At 30.5% G+C, this 21,351-nt stretch overlaps 2 protein-coding genes across 4 annotated transcripts; both read left to right on the forward strand.

Annotated features, from left to right (window-relative positions):
• The first annotated feature begins 5,122 nt into the window (after window positions 1–5,122).
• On the forward strand, window positions 5,123–14,612 carry LOC111018253 (serine carboxypeptidase 1). Of its 3 annotated transcripts, XR_015791894.1 has the most exons (15): window positions 5,128–5,352; window positions 5,441–5,589; window positions 6,651–6,727; window positions 7,508–7,630; window positions 8,296–8,398; window positions 9,337–9,374; window positions 9,467–9,568; window positions 10,503–10,583; window positions 10,770–11,021; window positions 12,021–12,086; window positions 12,542–12,663; window positions 13,555–13,668; window positions 13,845–13,884; window positions 14,141–14,186; window positions 14,291–14,429. XR_015791894.1 is itself a non-coding variant. In XM_022294269.2 (14 exons), the coding sequence occupies exons 1-14, from the start codon at window positions 5,192–5,194 to the stop codon at window positions 14,372–14,374; spliced, it is 1,509 nt and encodes a 502-aa protein (XP_022149961.1). In that variant the 5' UTR covers window positions 5,123–5,191; the 3' UTR covers window positions 14,375–14,612. The 3 variants fall into 3 exon arrangements, 2 of the variants coding, with proteins under 2 accessions (XP_022149961.1, XP_022149960.1); XM_022294269.2 differs by lacking the exon at window positions 13,845–13,884 and having other exon boundaries at window positions 5,123–5,352; window positions 8,305–8,398; window positions 14,291–14,612; XM_022294268.2 differs by lacking the exon at window positions 13,845–13,884 and having other exon boundaries at window positions 5,130–5,352; window positions 14,291–14,612.
• A 4,559-nt stretch (window positions 14,613–19,171) lies between these two features.
• Window positions 19,172–20,287, forward strand: LOC148210694 (uncharacterized). Its single transcript, XM_088125153.1, has 2 exons — window positions 19,172–19,342; window positions 19,562–20,287. The coding sequence occupies exons 1-2, from the start codon at window positions 19,172–19,174 to the stop codon at window positions 20,285–20,287; spliced, it is 897 nt and encodes a 298-aa protein (XP_087981279.1).
• The last annotated feature ends 1,064 nt before the right edge of the window (window positions 20,288–21,351 follow it).

Below are 21,351 nucleotides of genomic sequence, written 5' to 3' on the forward strand. Positions count from 1 at the left end.
TCATATTCAATGCTCTTAAATCATTATTATTATTATTATTATTTATTTTTTTGAGAAAACGCTCTTAAATTATTAGATAATTTATGTGGTATATATGTAATAGGATCTAAATTAAGAGTATGATTTAAATAGCTTACCATATACAGATAGGACTACAAACCTTTTCCCATTGACAATCCACTTTATAATATGACAAATGATCTTATTCAGACGTTGAAATAGGTCAGTGGAGGTACTGTAGACAATGGGATTAATTTATAATCAAGAATCAGAATGAGAATGAATCGGAATGAGAATGCTATTTCTTTGATGTTGTTTACTAAAACTGTGTGGAATTGAAATTGGAGTCAGAAATATAAAAATTACTAATATACTAATTTCTTCTTTCTTGCTAATTACAAATATACATTATTGTGCTAACATTTTTTTAATTAAAATAATAATAAATCTTATTTCATTTTATTACTATATATTATTGATAGTAAATATTTTGTATTATAACCGATTATTAAATAATAATAAATAATTAGTAATTAAAATAAAATTATATCAACTAAAATACATTTTTATCAGGACAACCATCATTTAATATAAAATATTATTATTCTTAATATTTAATAATAATGAATTATCTTTTTAAAAGTTTATCGATATTAATTAATAATAACAAAGTAAAATTAAAAAATTAAATATAAATTTAATAATATTTTATAATAAAATCACATCAACTGAAAAGTTGTATAAATTTTGATTAGAAGAAAAATTATTAGTAGCATAAATGAAAAGGAAATAATCAAAGTATAAAATAATTAATTAAAAAAGTCATGGATCTGGAAGGATAAAAGTACTAAATAAGTAGGGCCCATAGAATAAAAAATGTGAATTAGATGAATGAGTTTGTATGAAAGGAATGAGATTGTCCAAATTTGATGTGAGTCCCACCATTTGATTCAATTCCTACAATTTAGTAAATATGAAGGAATTCATTCTCATTATTTGATTCTCATTTCAAGTAAACATGGCCTAAGACTTAGACCACACCAACGGTTTTCTTCTAAAATTGCTAATGAAAGCATGAATATATATTAGTAAAGGCCCCGTTGGGTAATACGATTTGGTTTGTAGGCCAATATAAGCTTAGCTTAGCAGTTAAGTCACGTTGCTTATCCTCACATTTGTTGTATTTAAAAAAAACATATTTTAGTTTTATGTTTTTTTTTTAAATTATACTATTTTCTTACAATTCTTCAATATGTTTTTCAGATCTCTTTAAAACATTTGAATTTTTAGCCAAATTTCAAAAAGGATACAAACAAGTTTTTTAAAATGACTCTTTTTAGTTTTCATAATTTAGCTTACATTTTGAAAAAGTATTTAAAAAGTATATAATAAAACAAAGAAGTACATGGCCGAAAGTAGTATTTATAAACTTAATTTTAAACGAACACCATAAACAAAACAAAAAAGCTATCAAATATGGTCTAAGATAATCACTCCTAACTTCATGTCAATCTTAAGTGTATCCATGGAATATTGTTAATGAAAATGTTAGTGAATGGGCCGAATTAGGAACCCTTTTGGGCATGTGAATTACCCCTAACACACGAGCACTAAAAAACCCTGAAATCAATTCAATTTCAACCCTAAGATTTAGGTTAGACGCAGATTGCATCATGATAAAATCTCGTAAGATAAAGAACCTAGTTTCTTTGACCCAAGAGCTAGTCCAACATTCCACGAGATAGGATGATCAATCCTAGTTCAATCTTATTGATATGAACCTCAAGACATGAATTTCAAAATAGTTCACAAGTAGCTCCTAGCTAGGCTCGAAAGAAAAAGTCCAAAGACACCAAATACATTTTTCCAAAACTAAGGTATCAAACAATGATATTGCAAGACTTTAGATAGCCTCCAAATTAAACGGTAAATGCCACATCATCAACCATAGCAAAACAACAAAAACACCCCTACTCAATGTGTTCAAGAAAGGGTAAAATTGGAAAGCGGTAAAATTACACAGAAAACTCTTAAATAAAAGTATATTATAATTTGAAGTATTGGGCTGTCCATATCACACATCTTCTCGAATACATTCGCAGTAATATGAACAAACATAATAAGAAAGATGAACCAACCACACGTGAATACATCATTTAATCCAGTCTAGTCCACAAGTTTGGCCGTCCAACACAAACATATTAAAAAAGACAAGAAAAATAAAAAATTTAGGGTATCAAAATCCAACACAAGATCCAACAAAAAAATGCATCAACTTTATGGGCAACTAAATGATTATATGTCGACTGGAGTATAGTTTATCTAATTTACCCGTCACCAATGTGAAACTCAAAAGGAAAAAAGAGAAAATCTATATGTTTGTATGTTTGAATTTCCCTTTATTGTTATGTCATCTTATTGCTTGTTTATCACGAGAATGATTCCACTTGACTTGTATTTCATGATTAGTCAATAATTAAACACATGTTCATATCAAACAAAAAGAAAAGGAAAGAGGAAAGGCCCAACCTTTGGTTGTCCCTCTATTTTATATATGTTAAGAAATGCGAGAGGATGGTCAAAAAGAATAGGATGAGATCGATCATGATTAATTATTTTCTATAAAATCATAATAAATTAATTGCTAAATATATGTTATAGTCTATATGATACTTGGGTATTGTTTCAACTCGATTCTCCATTATGAAAAGTTTCGATGTTTTAACATTCTTAATTACACTTAATCGTTGATGAATGTTAAAATTGGCTTTGATAAACTTCCACACCAAAAAAAACTTTGTGAGTTAGTATAAATTTAGAAGAATAATTAAACTACTTCAAAGGAGAAAAGTCAAATTTCTACTAATTTTTTTAGAACTTTGGAGGAGGTATTAGAAACTTTTCTCTATTAGATTACTTAGAGTGCATTTGGTTGGTAATCAAAAAATAGAAATTTGAAAACAAGGTATTCAATGAAAACCAGAGTTGTATTCTTTGTTTTCAGTGTTTTCAGACATGTGTTTGGTAGCAGATTTGGTAATTGAATTTCGATTTAAAAAATTGTTCCATGTGTATTTAGTAATATATTTGTAAACTAGAAGTAGTTGCAAACTAAATTTTAGTTTAATCTAAACTTGTATTAATTAATTTATTAACATGTTTTTATGAATTTTGTATAATTGTTATTTTACAAGGTTATATAATTTAGAATACATTATATTTTACATGTTTTAATTTTAACAAACATAAAATGAGTTTATAATATAATGAGTTTATAATATGAACTAATATATTTATCAAAGTTTTTATGATTTTTAATGTAATTCTGCATCCTCAAAATTTCAAATTGTGAATCTGAAAACACTGAAAACATAAAAAAATCAGTTTCCAACCAAACAGACCCTTAATTTCTCCTCTAAATTTATGTGGACTCACCAAGTTTATCAAGTCAATTATAGTATTCACCAATATTGGTGAATATTATTGGAATATGGTAAAACAAAACAGACCAAATTGAAACTTTTTAAATAATAGGGACTAAAATGAAAAAGAATAACATTGAAGACTAAAATTGACCTAAATTAAATATAATAAATGGAAAGAAATATAAAATTGGGGTGATATATTAGGGAATTAATCATTGATTGTTTTCAAAATTAAAAAACATGCATGCATGGAAATGATTATATGTTTTTACTTTTGATTTCCTATACTAAGGCTTAAGAGTTTGTTTAAAAGAATCAATCAATAGGGTTGAAATAGAAAGTGCTTTAAATGGGACTTTTTGAATGAATGGCCTTCAATTTTTATTTCCTTATTGATCTTTGTTTGTGCCTTTTTGATACACAAATGTTGCTGTCATTATGCTGTGTTTTTACCACAATGGCCCCTCAAATTAATGGTATTTGCAACCGTATACATAGACTAAATTATTTGATTTACATCCAAAGCATGGTTTTTTATTTAGTCCTCGTCCTTGATATGACATTGGTCCACAAAACACGTCAACTTTTCTTTTTAATATTTCAAATTTGATTTTTAATTACTAATTAATGCTCGAAATAGTCGAGTACAATCGTATCAATCTCTTTTAAAGACGGCCACTTGTCCATCTCCTTCTACTTTCTATTTGTCACATCATATCAAAGTAGTTACTATTTGTTCAATAAACCCGTCACGATCATCATTTATTGAATAGTGTTGATGTTGAATTTTGTTGAGCTACCAAAAGGTTGGCTATGTCTTCACTCAGATGAACTACAAAGGAGCGAACAATGCAAGGGAAGACCTGCAAAAAGGAAAAACATTCTATAGGAGTATAAGATAGAATTACGAAGTTGAATCGTAGAACTGGTGTCCTTTTTGTAAATGGAGTAAGGGACAAGTCTGTTAGGGCAATTTCGACAAGAGGTTGGGCAGTTAAAGACTGTCGAATTTGAGGTCAGTTTGCCTCAAGCTCAGATGTGCACTCTTAAGAAGAATCAATTGATCTTCTGAACTTCTTCAAGTCGGTTCTCCTTGATACATTGAACAGTCTCATATGTGTAGGATCTTATCAAACTTACCATGTTGACATATGATTCATCCACGTGTCACTCAATTTTTACCCTCCAATAACAACAAAAATCGCATTAACTAATGATTCATAATTTACGAATGTAATTTTGAAACTTTGTAAAATTGAAAGACATGATAGGCATCAACCATCAAAATTCATGATAAAAAATCTAAAACTTATAACAAAATTGGCCACGAAATTGAAAAGAAAAAAAATAACTCAGACTCTCGACAACCATTTTACTTTTAGCTTTCTATTTTTTGTAATCAAGCTTACGTTCACTTACTACTTTATCTATACATTTATTTGTCTTGTTATCCACTTTTTATTCAAAATCTAAGTGATTTTTTTTTCAAATATGGTCAACAATTCAAACGTATTCTTAAAAATAGTGAAAATCATATTAAGCAAACGGTGAGGGGAAAAAAATAATTTAAAAAAATAGGAAACTAAAAACAAAATCATTATTGGAGCTTAAATTACATATTTTAAAAAAAGGAAAGTTGAGAGGGACCAAGGAAATGAAAGCAAACACCCAAATCGAGGGACCAAAATTTAAAACTAAAAAAAAAAAAGGTAATATATATATGGTATAGGTTGAGGAAGAAGGAAAGAAAATAGAGAGATCGAAAAATGGGGAAATCAGAATCAGCATTGTTGAAGTGGAGGAGCTCATTCCTCCGCTATTTGTTGATAGTTGTGAATTTGGCAGCCATTGGAGCAGCTCCCCAAGGTTCTCTCATCACCAAACTGCCTGGTTTCACTGCCAATTTTCCCTCGAACCACCATTCTGGGTCTCTCTCTGTCCTCTGAATTTGTTCTCTTTTTTTTAGGGCTTTTTTTCTTTGTCTGAGCTTTTAGAGTGATGGGATTTGTCCATAGGTACATAAATTTAGATGAGAATTCGACAGGGAAGAAGCTTTTTTATTACTTCGTGGCATCGGAACGGTCTCCGGCGGAGGATCCGGTGGTTCTCTGGCTCAACGGCGGCCCTGGCTGCTCCAGCTTCGACGCCTTCGTCTATGAACACGGTACCTTTTCTCTCTCCTCTCTCAATTTTTTTTTTATCTTAATAAAACAATTATGTCTTTTAAAACCTCAATTTTTAATTATTTATTGTTAAAATACCTGTATTTATATTATAAAGAGATAGTAAAATAAATGTTTTGGAAGTAAAACTAAAATCTTAAAAATATGTATAATTATCGAAAGGGTAGAACAAAAACATCTTTTTTTAATTAGTTAGGGTCATGGGGGATAGGAAATGAATTCCTTTGCCTTTGACTTCGAGTTCGATCCCATTTTTTAATCTCTTTTTTTTTTAATTGTATTTATCAGCTTTTGTACGATAGACAAAAATTGGTAAATATTTATATAAAGTTGATGGTTGGTTGAAAATAATAAATTACTTTACAAATTTTTATTTTCTAATTTTTTTAACTTAAAAATGTACCTTTTTAATATATTATTTACTATATAGTGAATCTTTATTTTTTTTTAATACTTCCTACACTAGATAGTAGGAAATTCTCACCAAAGTGACAGGTATTTATTAATTCGAAAAAGTAAAAGAATTTTTTTTTCCTCTCCCTACGTTGCTCTCTCCTACCTAAAAAAAAATTGAGTGGTGAATGGTAGAATTCTTATTGCCTAATTAATCATAGTTAACTGACTAAGATATATATCTCGAACAAAAATATTTTAAATAGCGTATTAATTACATGATTCATGAGTTTAGTATAATAAAAAAAATTAAGAGAATTAGCTGGACTGAACGAACACTAAAATAAATTTGAAGTTCATTTCATTTTGGTCTCTACAACTTGTCCTTCTTTTCGAAACATTTTTTTTTTTACTTTTCAAAATAGTATCTCTAGACTAGAAGTCGGCTAAAATTCATGTATATTGTTTCTAATCGTAGCCAATTAATCTCTCACGTCATTTAAAACAAAGAGTTATGTATTAAGTTTCATTTGTCACATTTATAAATAACTTATTCATTTATTTCATTTTTCTTTAATCAAAGATATAACAATTCATCTTAAAAGTTAAGAGTATAAATTATAATTTAATATAAAAAAAATATCTGCAGGACCTTTCAATTTTGAAGAAGGAAATCCAAAGGGAACTCTCCCCACCCTACATCTCAATCCCTACAGCTGGTCCAAGGTGACACCAAAATAATAATAATTCTTTTTTTTTTTAATAATTATTTCTTTGTCTCATACCAATAGTTTGTTTAATTTGTTATTTTCTAAAAATAATTTATAATTATTTATTGTGAATATCTTTGTTTTTTGTTTCACTTTGTAAAAGTGCTTTTATTATAATGTTGGTTAAACTTCCTAAGAATTTAAATGAAATTAAACTAATTATATGGTTAACAAAGAAGTAAAGAAAAATATACTATTAAATATAACTCTAAAAAATTACGATTTAAATACTATTTTGGTTCCTGTAATTTTGATATTTTCAACTTTTGTTCATTTTAGTCATTGTAATTTCAAAACAAATGTTCCGCTCCCTGTTTAAAAAATGATCAATTTGGTCTTTGATTGTAAAATTTTATGTACGATAGAAACCTTTTAATACAAATTTATAGCTACATTTCAAGAAATTTAATACATAGAGTGTGTTATGCGAGAATTATTATTGAAACAAATGAGATAACAATGAAAATGAATAGATTCACTAGTGTGCAGGATCAATAAATGTTTTAAAATTACAAAAACTAAGTTACAAAAATATTGAAATGAAAATAGATGTTTTGAAAGTATATAAACTAAAATAAACCAAAGTAGAAAGTACATGGACGAAAATAATATTTAAAGGCTGATTCTAAGTGGTAGTTATTTTAATTTTTTTTTCTCCACAATTTCATTTGCCTTTTCTTACTAAACTTTGTAAAATATTTAATTTGGTATTTTGGTATGAATATTATTTTTGCAGGTTTCAAATATTATATATTTGGATTCTCCTGCTGGTGTTGGCTTATCCTACTCACCAAACGAGGCAAATTACATAACTGGAGATCTACAAACTGCTTCTGATACCCACACTTTTCTTCTCAAAGTAATTAATTTTTATTTATTATTAATTCCATTTTATTTAACGTTTTGACCACAAAAAAGATTAAAAAGAAAAGAAAAGAAAAGAAGAAAAAACACATTTTTCAAATATTTCACTTTAAATTTTCATTCAAGTTCCTATTGAATAAAGAAATAGTAGAGTGAAATTAGAAAAATATATTTTCTATGAGTCATCGGTTTGTTTAGGTTAAATATCTATTTTACTCTACTCAATAAAAAATAATACTAATAAAGTCATGTTGAAATCTTTTGATCCGAGTATGGTTACGAGGATATTTAGAGTCTGTTTTGTAATGTTCTTATTTCATGTTTATTGTTTCTCATTTCATGTTTATTGTATTGTTGCTGCTTTCCTCTTTTACGATTAAGAAAAATAGAACGGAATTGGTTTTGCTTATGATCTTTTCTATGAAAAAAAAAGAAAGAATATGTTTGTAATTATTTCTTATTTCTTATTACCTAAAATTATATAAAATAAGTAAAAATTTTATATAAAATTAAAAATTAAAAATTTCAAATACGGTATGTTATAGTTATTTTTTTTGATATTTATTATGCATTTAAAATAAATAATAAAATAATATTTTATCTTTTTTCTCTCTCTCTCTCTTATATTTAATTATGTAAAAAAAATTGAAATTGAGGCAGTGGTTTAAGGCCTTTCCAGAGTTCCTTCAAAATCCATTTTACATAGCAGGGGAGTCTTATGCTGGAATCTATATCCCTACACTTGCTTCTCAAGTTGTCAAAGGTAATTATTTATTTATTTTAAATTACTATGTTATTATTTTAAAAAATATTAAATTTTGCACCATTAAAAAAATATATATTTGTGTGAACTTTAGTGAAGATACGATATAATCATCGTGCAAAACATTGAATTAGTCGAAAAGGTAAAAGAACAAATATCTTTTAACTTTTTTTTCTTCTTTAAATTCTCTCTATATCATATCCCTACTATTTAAATAAAGGTTAAAATACTACGTTAATCCCTGTACTTTCAACTTTAGTTCATTTTAGTCATCGTACTTTAAAAATGTTCATTTTAGTCGTGTATTTTAAACTTTGGTTCATTTTAGTCTCTCTACTTTTAGTTCTTGTACTTTTGAAAAATGATCATTTTAGTCATTCTTTGTAAAATTTTAACATAAATTTTACACATAACAAAAACTCTTTAGTATAAAGTAATGTTTACATTTTAAGAAATATATTGATTTTAGTGTCGTGTTGAAATTGTGATAGAAAAAAATGAAATTAAGAATAAAATTAAGGGACCAAAATGGTCACTTTTTAGAAGTACAGAGACCAAAATGAATATTTTGAAAGTACTGGGACTAAAATGAACCAAAATTGAAAGTACTGGGACCAAAACAAACATTTTGAAAGTATAGGGACCAAAATGAACCAAAGCTAAAAGTAGAGTGACCAAACTAGTATTTTAACCTTAAATAAATAAACTGTCAGTTGTTTTTCTTATAGGAGGTTGGATTTATGACCCATAATAAATATTATTAGTGTCTTAATCAGTTGAGTTATATCTAAGACGGTCATTAAAAATAAAAATAAAAATACTAAAATATTAAGACTGAAATTAAAAATCATATGTATACGTATTTATGCATGTCTCTAGGCCTTTATTGGAAAATTGTGAAATAGTGATATCTTATAATTATTTATTAATGGATGTAGGGCTAAAAGTTGGGGCTGTACCAGTAATAAATTTTAAGGTATGTTGTTAATTTTGTTTTTTTGAAATAAAATGTAAAGTATGAGAAATTATTAAATAAACTTTTTGGTGTCAATGCAAATTAATTAATAGGGTTACATGGTGGGGAATGGTGTGACTGACCAAAAGTTTGATGGCAATGCTCTCGTCCCCTTTGCACATGGAATGGCCCTCATCTCGGACGCTATCTTTCGGGTAATAATTTCTTAACTCGATATCGTATATAATATGTCTTTTAAATGTCAACTTATATATTTTTGTTTATGTGGCATCGTCGTCTGTTAGTCTCTAAACTTTAGAAAGTTGCATTGATATGTTTTTAGATTTTGAGCTATAAACTTATTTTTAAGTATATGTTATTTGTCTTCACCATTAAGAAAGGGTCTAAGATATTCAAGTCGAGCATTCATCGATCGGTTCAATGACAAGGACCAAAGATCATGAGTGTATTCAAAGTCTACTATGGTTTAGTTCATGTTAATGGCAAGGTAAAGGATAATTTAATGCTTTTAAGTTAATCGAGTTGGACGTTTCGTTAATCAGTGTTAATGATAGGGATCAAAATTAAGATAATTTAAATTTAAGGGTGTAATCAAAAACATTTTAAAATTTGAAAGATTAAGTTGATCTACAATTTATAATTTAAGCTATTTTAGAATATAAGTCTAGGGGGTTGTTTCTCTATTGATGTATTATCAAATTTTAATTGTAACTAATCAAAATGTATATTTGTGTAAAGCTCGATAATAAGAGAAAATGTATTTAAAAGCATAAATATTGAAAAATAAAATGAAAATTTAGAGAAAAAAATAAAATAAATGTATGGCATTGTAGGCAAGCTTTAAATGGTGATGGAGCGTCCCAATCTCAATTTTAATTGATATTTCTAAAAAACTATAAAGATAAAAAATTCATAATAAAAATTTAAAATAACAAACAAACATTTTATTTTTTTAAACAAGTTAAAATTTATTAATATTAAAAGTATGTCTAGCGATATTTTTTGTTGATTTTTTTTAAATATTTTTGTCAACATTTTTCATCTCAATTCATCTTATATATTGATATCAAATTTATGAAAATATAAATTGTCGATAAAAATGTTTGACATGTTAATACTTGATTGTAGGAAGCCGAAGCTTCATGCAGTGGCAATTACTACCGCCCTCAAACTAGCGACTGCTCTAAAAAGCTTGATCGAGTTGAGGAGGTGAATTTTTTTCCTTTGTTCTTTAAATTATCTTTTATATTTTTTAATTTTCTCCCATATGAAATAATGAAATGATGGAGAGAGATTTATTTTCTCATTCATAAACAAGTTTCTATTATTAACCACGGTCTTAAATTTTTTAAGAATTTTGAAATCATTCTAATAAAGTATGAATGGAGATGTTAGGTTCTGGATGACTTAAACATATACGACATCTTGGAACCATGCTTTCATGAACCAAATGCGAACAAAGCCAACAAGACAAACACAAATTTACCATCGAGTTTTCAGCAACTCGGACAAACGAAGAAGTCTTTGGCTGTCAGGAAGCGGATGTTTGGTCGTGCTTGGCCGTTTAGGGCACCAGTGCGTGATGGCATTGTCCCATCTTGGTCTGAACTTATTGAGAGTGACACCAAATCCCATGTCCCGTGTATGGTTAGTTCATTCTCACCATTTTACTACATGTTTCTCAATCTTTCTCCATGTTAAATTACAAATTTAGCTATTAAACTTCAATGGTAGTATCTATTTAGTTTTGAAACTTTTAAACTTTTTATTACATCCTTAAAAATTCAATTTTAATTCTAATATATTATATCGTGGTTAAATATAATTAATTTAATGTTGATGTGACATAAATTAATTAAAATAATAAGTGATAATTTAACATCACATGACGTGACGTAATAAGTGTGCCCGGTAGATAAAATAAGAGACTAAAACAATTTGGTGAAGTAATTAAATAAATAAGCCCTTTAATTTTTTTAGTATATGCTCTTATTCTTGTTTTATTATCATTTATGTCATATGTTGTCATGCCCGGTTGAAACTTATTAGTCTAATCTAATCATGTGTCAAGTTAATATTTTAGTAATAATATTATTAACAACAATAACTTATTGGAATCAAAATCGTGCAAATAATTGAAATATATTTTAAAAAACGATACTAAATAGATACAACTATAAAAAATTTAGAGATCATATTTTTATGAGTTAACATTCTTTTATTATCATATACTTTTTAATGTGATATTATTTTTATACCCCATCTTCATTCAAAATTTTTTTTTTGTAAGTATATATTATTTGGTTAAATTCTCTAATTACTTCATACGGTTTTAATTTAGTCTCCTTCTCTAAATAAAAAAGATAGTCTCCCTCCTTTGAATAGTTTTATTATGGTTCATATTATTTAATTGGGTCCCATAGGATGATGTCTTGACAAAGTTATAGAAATCCTGTCGTATCACCACTATTACTATTCTTGTGTTCAAATTTTATGTTGGTCATTGTGTTGCTCAGTCTAGACAACGAGTCCTGGTTATAATAATCATTGATTAATTTAAACGTTTTTCTTAATATTTTATCTTAATTAAATATTTAAAGTTTGACAATCTAACTGTTTTTGCTTAATATTTTTTTACGAAAGCAGAATGATGAAGTTGCAACGACGTGGTTGAACGATGAATCTGTGAGAGCGGCAATTCACGCCGAGCCGGTATTTCTTTATAACCCCATAATTAAATAAAATTTTGATTCCTATATTTTCAACTTTGGTCTGTTTTGGTTTATTTTGGTCTGTATATTTTCAACTTTGATTCATTTTAGTATCTCTATACTTTCAAAATATTCGTTTTGCTCAATTAATTTTATTTTTATCTCATTATTTTTCTATCACAATCTCACACTACACTCAATAAATACAACAAGATTTTGTATTAATTAAATTGTTTCCAATTTTACAAATAGGGACCAAAATAGTAAATTTTTTAAAGTACACGTACCAAAACAAATATTTTAAAATTACAATGACTAAAATGAAGTAAAATTGAAACTATAACTGAAGTAAATAAACAAAAACTGAGAATACAGATACTAAAATAGTATTTTAATCTAAAATTTTTAAATAAAAATAATTCTTTGATCAATTAATTAAAAAAAAAGAAAAAACAGGAAAATGTGGCAGGTCCATGGGAGCTATGTACTCGTAGAATAACGTACTTTCACAATGCTGGAAGTATGATTCCTTATCACACAAACCTTACTTCTCAAGGATACAGGGCCCTTATCTACAGGTAAATTAACATCTTCCCTTTCTTATATTAATTTGGTTTAAATACTATTTTCGTCCTATTTTATACTTTTAAAACTTTCATTTTGGTTATATATCTTTAAAACGTGACCATTTTAACCCTTTTATTTTAATTTTTATCTCATTTATTTTTATCACTGTTTTAGCATGATACTTTGATCATTAAATTTCTCGAAATGTAACTATAAATTTGTATTAAAAGTGTCTCTATTGTATATAAATTTATAAAATTTATGTTAGAATTTTACAAATAAGACTAAAATGGTCACTTTTTAATAGACATTTTGAGTGCTGATAGGCTAAAATAAACAAAAGTTGAAAGGATAGAGATCAAAATATATAATTCAAACCTCTTTATTTTTATCAATTTTATCTCTATATTTTATTTTTTTGAGCAAATTGCACGAATCACTTCTAAAGTATAGTGACTGTTACTCTTGTATCCACAGATTTTTTAGTGTAAAACTTAAATTATCAAACTTGCAAAAATGACAAAACTGAATACTTTTGTAACTTGCAATTAAAAATTGCATTCCATGGATACATAAACACTTTTATTGGTTAAAAAATTTGCTTAAATTACCGGTTTAATCCCTAAATTTTCCTAAGTATTTAATAAGTCTCTAAAATTTAAAAAATGTCTACGTCTTTGAACTTTCAACCGTCGCAACTCAATAAATATAAAACATAACATTGAAATTTTAGGAACTTATTATTCATTTGACCTATTAAACACAAGAGAAGAACTTAATTATCTCTTGTAACATAATTTTTAAGAATGTTTTGTATTATAATTATTATTTAAAATTTTCTTCTTTTATTTATTTATTATTATTATTATTTTCTTTTCATTCTCCTTTATAATGAAAAACAGTGGAGACCATGACATGTGTGTGCCATACACTGGAAGCCAAGCTTGGACTTCTTCACTTGGATACAAAATTGTTGATGAATGGAGGCCATGGCTCTCCAATGCCCAAGTTGCTGGGTAATTAATTATGTATTTTTTATGCATCATAAATTCATTTTCTTTTAACAAAAAAAAAAAAAAACTTTAAATCATATTTTCTACTTCTTGGGTTATTTTTTATTGTCTATAAATTTTAAATATTTTAATTTTAGCCTTTGAACTTTGCATAAATTACAATGTTGGTCAATATGTAGGGATGAAGATTCGAATTCACGATCTTTAGATTGAAAATAGGTAATTTGAAGCTGTTAAACTATTACTCAGGTTGGCGTATGCAACCAGAGTCAAAGTTTTAGTTTTATGTTATAAATGATTGATAGAAAATTGAGAGGAAAGACTAAGTGGCATAATTTATAGAAGAAGAGAGAATATTTAAAGATGAGAGACTACTAAAATAAAACGTGTGGGATAGTTTAGGGAATAAAATAGGATTTTAAAAATATTATTTTCACTTACAAATCAAGCATTCTTCCTCTTTCTACTCTTCAAGGTATTTACAAGGATATGAGTACAATCTCACTTTCATCACCATAAAGGTATGTATTATTTTCAAAATTATGGTCTAAAATTTGTCAAATTTTGTGAGTCTTATATTAGTTTTCTTTTTATTAAAAAATTTCCTTTTATTTATATTTGACAGGGAGCGGGACACACTGTACCTGAGTACAAGCCCAAAGAGGCATTCGATTTCTATAGTCGATGGCTAGAAGGAACTCCGATATGATCAAAATTGAAACATCTATCTTTCAATTGAATGATATAAAAAATCATTAATTTTCCTTTTGTATCCAAATGAAACCAAAATTATTGCAAATATAAACTTAGCTCAGTTATAATTGACACATGTCTCTGACCAAGAGATCATGAGTTCGAATCTCCCCACTTGTTGTACCAAAGAAACAAAAAACTATTTACTACATCAATACATCATCAATGAAAATCTCACTCTCTCCCTCATTATAGATTAATATGTTATACGGCCTCCCTACGAAGATCACGAGAGGCAAATATTTCAAACATAGGAACTTATGAAAGCGGAGCTTGGATCTAATCCCTCTTTTGTTTGGTGAAGCATTATTTTGGTCAAGGAACTTTTCAATAAAGGCTACAATATGTGAAGGATTGGGAATGGGTTCATGGTAACGATTAAAAGTGGTGATTGGATTTCGAGTGAATTTACTAGGGTACTAGAAATGAGGAGCGTATTAGAAGACATTTTTGTGATGAGGATGTAGAAACTATTCTACAAATTACCATCCCTAGTCAAAACAAAGAAGATTAGATTATTTGGAATTTAAACAAGAATGGTTTGTTCAGTGTGAAAAGCCCTTATCACCTTTTCAACCTCCTCAAAGAAATACTAGAGACAGAGATGAAAAAGCTTTTGGAAGATTAAAACTCCTCCAAAAACAAAAATATGCTATTTACAATGATATTATCCCTAGGGTTGTGTTTGGGGAAGGGAATATCCTGGACGCGTGGAGGACCCCTATTGGTGCTCCAAGATTGCTCATTAGTCATGCCCAGTTCGGATAGCCGAGATGGCCGCCACTAACGTCGACAAATGCTAAGTATGAGGGCCGAGGTGAACCTGGCCCAAGTCTGACCTACCGGGGAGCTCGGTAGGGGCTGATGTGAGCAACTGTCTGCGGCGTGATTATCGGGCGTAACCGTCGGTCCCGAGATTACCGGGTGTAACCGACGGTCCCGAGATTACCGAATGTAACCGTCGCGAGATTAGCGGGACTACCACCCATAAGTAGAGGACCTCACTCCCCGATCAGGTACGACGATTTCTGGCCTCGAATTAAACTTGGAATCCGACCTATACTGACTTGATCGTCGGAGTGCTCACCTTTTTGTGCAGGTCCGCCCAAGTGTTCAGGTCGGTCCGGAGGCCGAGTTCGAGCTACAATCGGGAACACACTGTTGTGCATATCCTTGCATAAACAGGTTGATTAATGATTTAAATCCAAATTCAAATTAGATTTGAATTAAGGAACAATTAACCCACAAATGAAGGGTTTGATCATCCGAACATTCTAGAAAAAAACAAGAATGACTCCTAACCACCCTTTCATTTACCCTCATTGAATTTCAAGTGTTCTGTTTAAATACTTGAAGACTGGTCTTGTTTTTATTCTATTTTATTTCTTTGCTATTTTGTCTCAATCTTCCTATGTCAAAATCACTTCTTGATTTATTTTTCTGTATTTGTTATTGAAAATATGGTAAACATGATAAGGACACCAAAATATTAGGATAAGAGCTCAGAGGCTAAAATGAATAAGACAATAGAAAGTTTATCCCTTATAAATTTATAACCGAGTCATGAATTGGATTTGATATACTTATTCCAGTATATAATCCAAGTAAATAGTCAGCTTCATATGATTATTTGGGAAAAAAGTTTTGTTGCAAGATGATTGAAGACTGAGTGTTTTAAAATCACTCTTGTCTTTTGAGTGCTTTAAGAACTTAGATAATTTTTGGAATCGACACAGTGGTGATAACCTTTATGAAATTATGACCAAAGCTTTTGTGTACGAGCTCAGTATACAAGCTACTTTAGAAAAGCATAAGGCTTCAGTCTATGGAGAAAGGATCCATCTCAACCGAAACAAACGTGGAGTAGTGATAAGTCTTGAATTTTAGGAAAAAGTGTTTACAAATTGTGCATGTTTAGTGTCTTCTGAAATTAAATACATATGTTTCATGCATTGAATCAGGTATAAATGAGACTATTTCTTAGGAAAGACTTGTACACTTGGTTTTGGATAAATAGATGGAATTATGAGGAAATATATATGTTTTATAGGAAAAAGGAAGGAAAAAGCAGCAATGCACCTGCTGCAGATGACACAGAGGCTATCTTAAAGCTAGCAGCGATACGTCTGGCGCATCGCCAACACTCCAGAAACTTCAGCAATGCTTCTGGTGCATTCTCCACCTACAAATAAGGGCTTTTGTTGACCGGGCAGTTGGAAGAAATCTCAACCCATCCCTTGATCCGTGCAACCAAATGCTGTTAAAGCCCCATTGTAGCTCCTCCACTCAAATACCCAAGATTTTCTCCACCAACTTGCAAGGTTTAGCTTATAAATACCAAGTTCCATCAAGCTTCAAAGGGGAGCTCACTTGACATTTAAATTCCAACTTGCTTTCTCTCTAGAATTTACGCTTTGATAATTTGTTATGTCTTTAATTGTGTTCAACATTCTTGGAATTATTTTTATTGCAATCCCATTTTGTTGTTATCATTTTCTTTAGATTTTGGTTCTCGATTTTAATTTAGCTATTGTAATTACTTCTTAAACTTAATATGACATTTTATTTCAATCCACTTCTTATTATTTCTATTTTTCATGTTTCTATGAGTAGCTAATTTGCTTTTCCAACCCTCTTACGAATGACTTAGTTCCCATCATTTTAATTACATCTATCAGATAGCACGGCGTTTACGCTCAAATTGCTTATCTTGATTGAGTTAATTAATCTAGTTGATTTTACTTGCTGGCCACTTGTTTAAATCACAACAGTTGAGTTTAATTCTGAAAAGGTTAGAGTCAACGGAGTTCATCAAGATAAAATGGAAAGTTACTTAGACATAAGAACTTAAACAAGATCCTAGACATAGGCTCTCTTACCCATTAAACGTAAGTTGGAGTTTTAATTACTTAGGATTCTTCTAGTATTTTACAGACATGTTTTAAATACTAGTCTAATCTTCTAAACAAACTAAAAGCAGTATGGAATAGGAGTTGAACTAGTTTGCAATTAGAGAGTAAATTTAGTGTGAGATTCTGATAGGTGTAATTCATTTCTCTTCGAACTAGTCAGTAGTATGAGGGTTGGTTTCAAAATTCTATTTCATTAAATTATAAAATGTGTATTTAAACCAACCGATTTTTTTTCCCAAACTCGATTGCTCATTCAAGCAGTTTACAAAATCAATTTTAAAAGAAAACTAGTCCCTGTGGAGACGAACTTGGAATAGTTCCAGATTATTACTTGTGACAGTGTGCACTTGCACTCGTCCCTCTTGCTATTAAGCAGAGGCGCAACAAGTTTTTGGCGCCGTTGCCGGGGACTTTATTTTCATTTTAATTTATTCTTTGTGAATTGTTTTTTTGTGCAATCACTCCACCATTTCTGTTCTGAAAATATCCCCCTATCCAACCTCAAAAGTGAGTATCAGTGTATGAGCGCAAATTCATATTTGTTACCTTACGATCTAGAGATCGAGAAAACCTGCAAGAGGTTAAGACGTGAACAGAGACTGAAAAAACAGCAAGCAAAAATCCAAAAAGAGAAATAACGTGAGCACTTCAACAAAATGGCAGAAAATGTAGTGCCGAACCCAATTCACGTGGCTGACCAAAGAGGCCGTGCAATGCGAGATTATGCAGCCACAATATTAGAGGACCTGAACTCTAGCGTTATGAATCCACTTCCAGCAGATGCCCAATTTGAATTTAAGCCAATGATGCTTCAAATGTTAAACACTATTGGCCAGTTTGAGGGGCTTGAACATGAAGATCCACACTCTCACCTTAAATCTTTTATTAAAGTTGCTAACACTTTTAGATTACCTGGAATCTCTGATGATGCATTAAGACTCACATTATTCCCTTTTTCTCTTTCAGGCCAAGCAACAGCATGGCTGAACGCCTTCCCGTCAGACACCATTATCACATGAAGCGATATGGTGGATAAATTTCTTGTTAAGTACTTCCCACCGACAAGGAATGCAGATGTTCGGGAAGAGATTATCTCATTCAGACAAAAGGAGAATGAGGCGGTAAACGTTGCTTGGGAACGTTTCAAAGATCTAATAAGGAATTGTCCAAATATTGGAATCCCAGCGTGCGTACAAATTGAACATTTCTTTAGAGGTTGCGATATACCGACTAAGATGATGCTTAATGGGGCCGAAAATGGGAAATTTACATCAAAATCTTTCAACGAGATAGTGGAGATTTTGGACCAGCTATCTGAACACAATGATCAATGGTGCTCGGAGAAATCAAGGACCCAATCAAAACGAGCAGATCCAGCAGGCGTGCTAGCCTTAGATAATATGACGTCTATGCAAAAACAAATTGACACCATCACTCAAATGTTGAAGAACATGGACAAGAACAATGCAGCTGTCGCATCAGCCCCAGCAACAACCAATCCTTCTCCTATTTACCAAATAGCTGAATCTACTTGTCATTATTGTGGAGATCTACATCCATCTGAAAATTGCCCTTCTAACCCTTCTTCTATGTCTTATGTAGATCAAATGAATCAACAAAAATTCAATCCTTATTCGAACACATACAATCCGGGATGGAAGCAGCATCCTAATTTCTCATGGAGTGGACAAGGAAGTTCCAGTGGTACGGGACAGAATCAACAGTACAAGCAAGCTTATACCCCACCTGGATTTCCAAATTCACCGGCTTTTCCACCAACTCCACAGTAATACAACCAACATAAAAATTATGTACAGCCGGCACAACAAAACTTGAGTGACATGGAGATTTTAATGAAGGAATTCATAACCAAGAACGATGCCACAATGAAGGAATTAATGACTAGGACTGATGCTACCATGAAGGACATGAAGGATGTGAAGGATTACATGGGCAGAAATGACGTTACGATAAGAAATTTAGAGATGCAATTGGGACAACTTGCGAATGAGGTAAGGACAAGACCCCAGGGTTCATTACCGAGTAGTACATAAGAGCCAAGAAGAATAGGAAAAGAGCATTGCAACTCCATTGCAACAAGGAGTGGACTAACATATGAAGGGCCTCGAATGCCAGATGAATCTTCCCTTAGCCCTTCGAGAGAGAAAGACACACAGGCCGTACCTGAAAAAATAGTAGAACCAGAGGTAAGTGTACTGGTTGCCCCACAGGTAAGTAACTCTAGACCTTCTCCTTCCTTCCCCCAACGTTTAGTAAGGAAAAATCAGGATAATAATTTTCATAAGTTCCTAGACATCTTGAAACAACTGCACATTAACATACCCTTTGTTGAAGCTCTTGAGCAAATGCCTACTTATGCAAAGTTCTTAAAAGACATAATAACTAGGAAGAAAAAGTTAGGAGAGTATGAGATGGTAGCTTTGACAGAATGTAGTAGTAATGTTTTTAAGAGCAAAATGCCCCCTAAGCTTAAAGATCCTGGCAGCTTTACAATCCCTTGTTTAATAGGAGGTAAAGATGTAGGGAGAGCACTATGTGATTTAGGGGCTAGCATAAATCTCATGCCTTTGTCCATTTGTAAGAAATTAGAAATAGGGAAAGCTAGTCCTACCACCGTCACACTCCAGTTAGCAGATAGATCAATCACCAAACCAGAAGGAAAAATAGAAGATGCCCTAGTAAAGGTTGATAAATTTATTTTTCTAGCTGACTTTATTATTTTAGATTGTGAAGCTGACAAGGATGTGCCTATCATTCTCAGACGCCCATTCCTAGCTACAGGAGAAACTCTAATTGACGTTAAAAAGGGAGAACTCACGATGCGCGTTGATGATCAGAAGGTGACATTCAATATGCTGGATGCAATGAAATATCCGGACGATATGGAAGAGTGTGCAGTAATTAGCATTGATAAGGAAATTACTTGTTATGAGTAAGATGATTTGTTAAATGCAGAAATAGAGGCAGAGTTAGAAGAAGCAGAAAAGGAAGGCATCATAGCGACAACTGCTTTGAAGAAAGAAAAGAGAAAGTCAATTCAGCCTTTAAAAATAGAACCACCGTTATAGGGAGGGGATTTCAGCGAATAAGCGACCCTCGCCTTGGTTTTGAGAACTAAAAGAGGGATTTGTCTTGTATTTTATTTATTTTATTTTTCTTTCTTTATTCACGCATTGTTTGTTTTTTTTTTTTAAATTTGATTATTTAGTTTGAATAATTTTGCAGGAACAATAACATGCTTAAATGTGAGAGGTTAAGATGAAAAGAGGAAATTTTGCTAAGAACTTGCCTTGGTGCTAGACGACACAACCATGTCTACTTTCCACCATCTTCAACCACATCGTGATGTTACAAACAATGAAGAAAATGATTCAGGGAGTTTTTTTGTGACTTACAGTATTATTTAATTCAGTGCATGTTCTATTTCTGTTAATAAATTAGTAGATGCGCATGTTAGGACTTAGGTAGTTAGTTGATTTTGTCTTTTGAAAGCATGCTATCAAGTTGTGGATATTATGATGTGTTGCTCCGGGCTAGCATTGACATGCATAGAAATAATAAAACTTGCTGCCAGATTTTTGTTTTCGTGAATCTTCAAGTGAATGCACAATTGTCTAATTAATTTTAAGCATGAAAAGTCTTGGATTTACCATCTTTGGGTAGGTTCTTGTTCTTTTCTCATGTCGATGACGATAATTAGGAATATGTACGAGCTTTGTTTTCTACTATTTAGATCAAGCTATGACTCATTTGCCACGTTGTTTTAAGATAAACTCATTTCTGCTTCTTTTGTTTTAACCTTTAAACTTTTTAGATCTTTTAAGAGGATCCTTGTCCTTTAGTGGTAAAAAATTTTTACGCATCACCAAAAATTTTTCGCACTTAAAACCAGTGAGGACACTGTCTCCTTCAAGTTTGGGGGAGTCGCGTAAGCAAGCCTAATAGATTGCAGTGAGCCAAAAAATAAGAGAGGTAAGAAAAAGTGTGGAAAAACAAGAAA

The sequence above is a fragment of the Momordica charantia genome (assembly GCF_013281855.1).
Source record: "Momordica charantia cultivar OHB3-1 chromosome 6 unlocalized genomic scaffold, Mcharantia_2.0 BLBB01000006.1, whole genome shotgun sequence".
Classification (NCBI taxonomy): Eukaryota; Viridiplantae; Streptophyta; class Magnoliopsida; order Cucurbitales; family Cucurbitaceae; genus Momordica; species Momordica charantia.

Excerpts from the sequence above, each read along its gene's own strand:
- LOC148210694 (XM_088125153.1), top strand. The coding sequence starts at position 19,172 with ATGGAGATTTTAATGAAGGAATTCATAACCAAGAACGATGCCACAATG. Across the intron at positions 19,343-19,561 it reads TGGGACAACTTGCGAATGAG|GTAAGTAACTCTAGACCTTC; the intron begins GTAAGGACAAGA and ends GTTGCCCCACAG.
- LOC111018253 (XM_022294268.2), top strand. The coding sequence starts at position 5,192 with ATGGGGAAATCAGAATCAGCATTGTTGAAGTGGAGGAGCTCATTCCTC. Across the intron at positions 11,022-12,020 it reads AATCCCATGTCCCGTGTATG|AATGATGAAGTTGCAACGAC; the intron begins GTTAGTTCATTC and ends TTACGAAAGCAG. Across the intron at positions 14,187-14,290 it reads TCACTTTCATCACCATAAAG|GGAGCGGGACACACTGTACC; the intron begins GTATGTATTATT and ends TATATTTGACAG.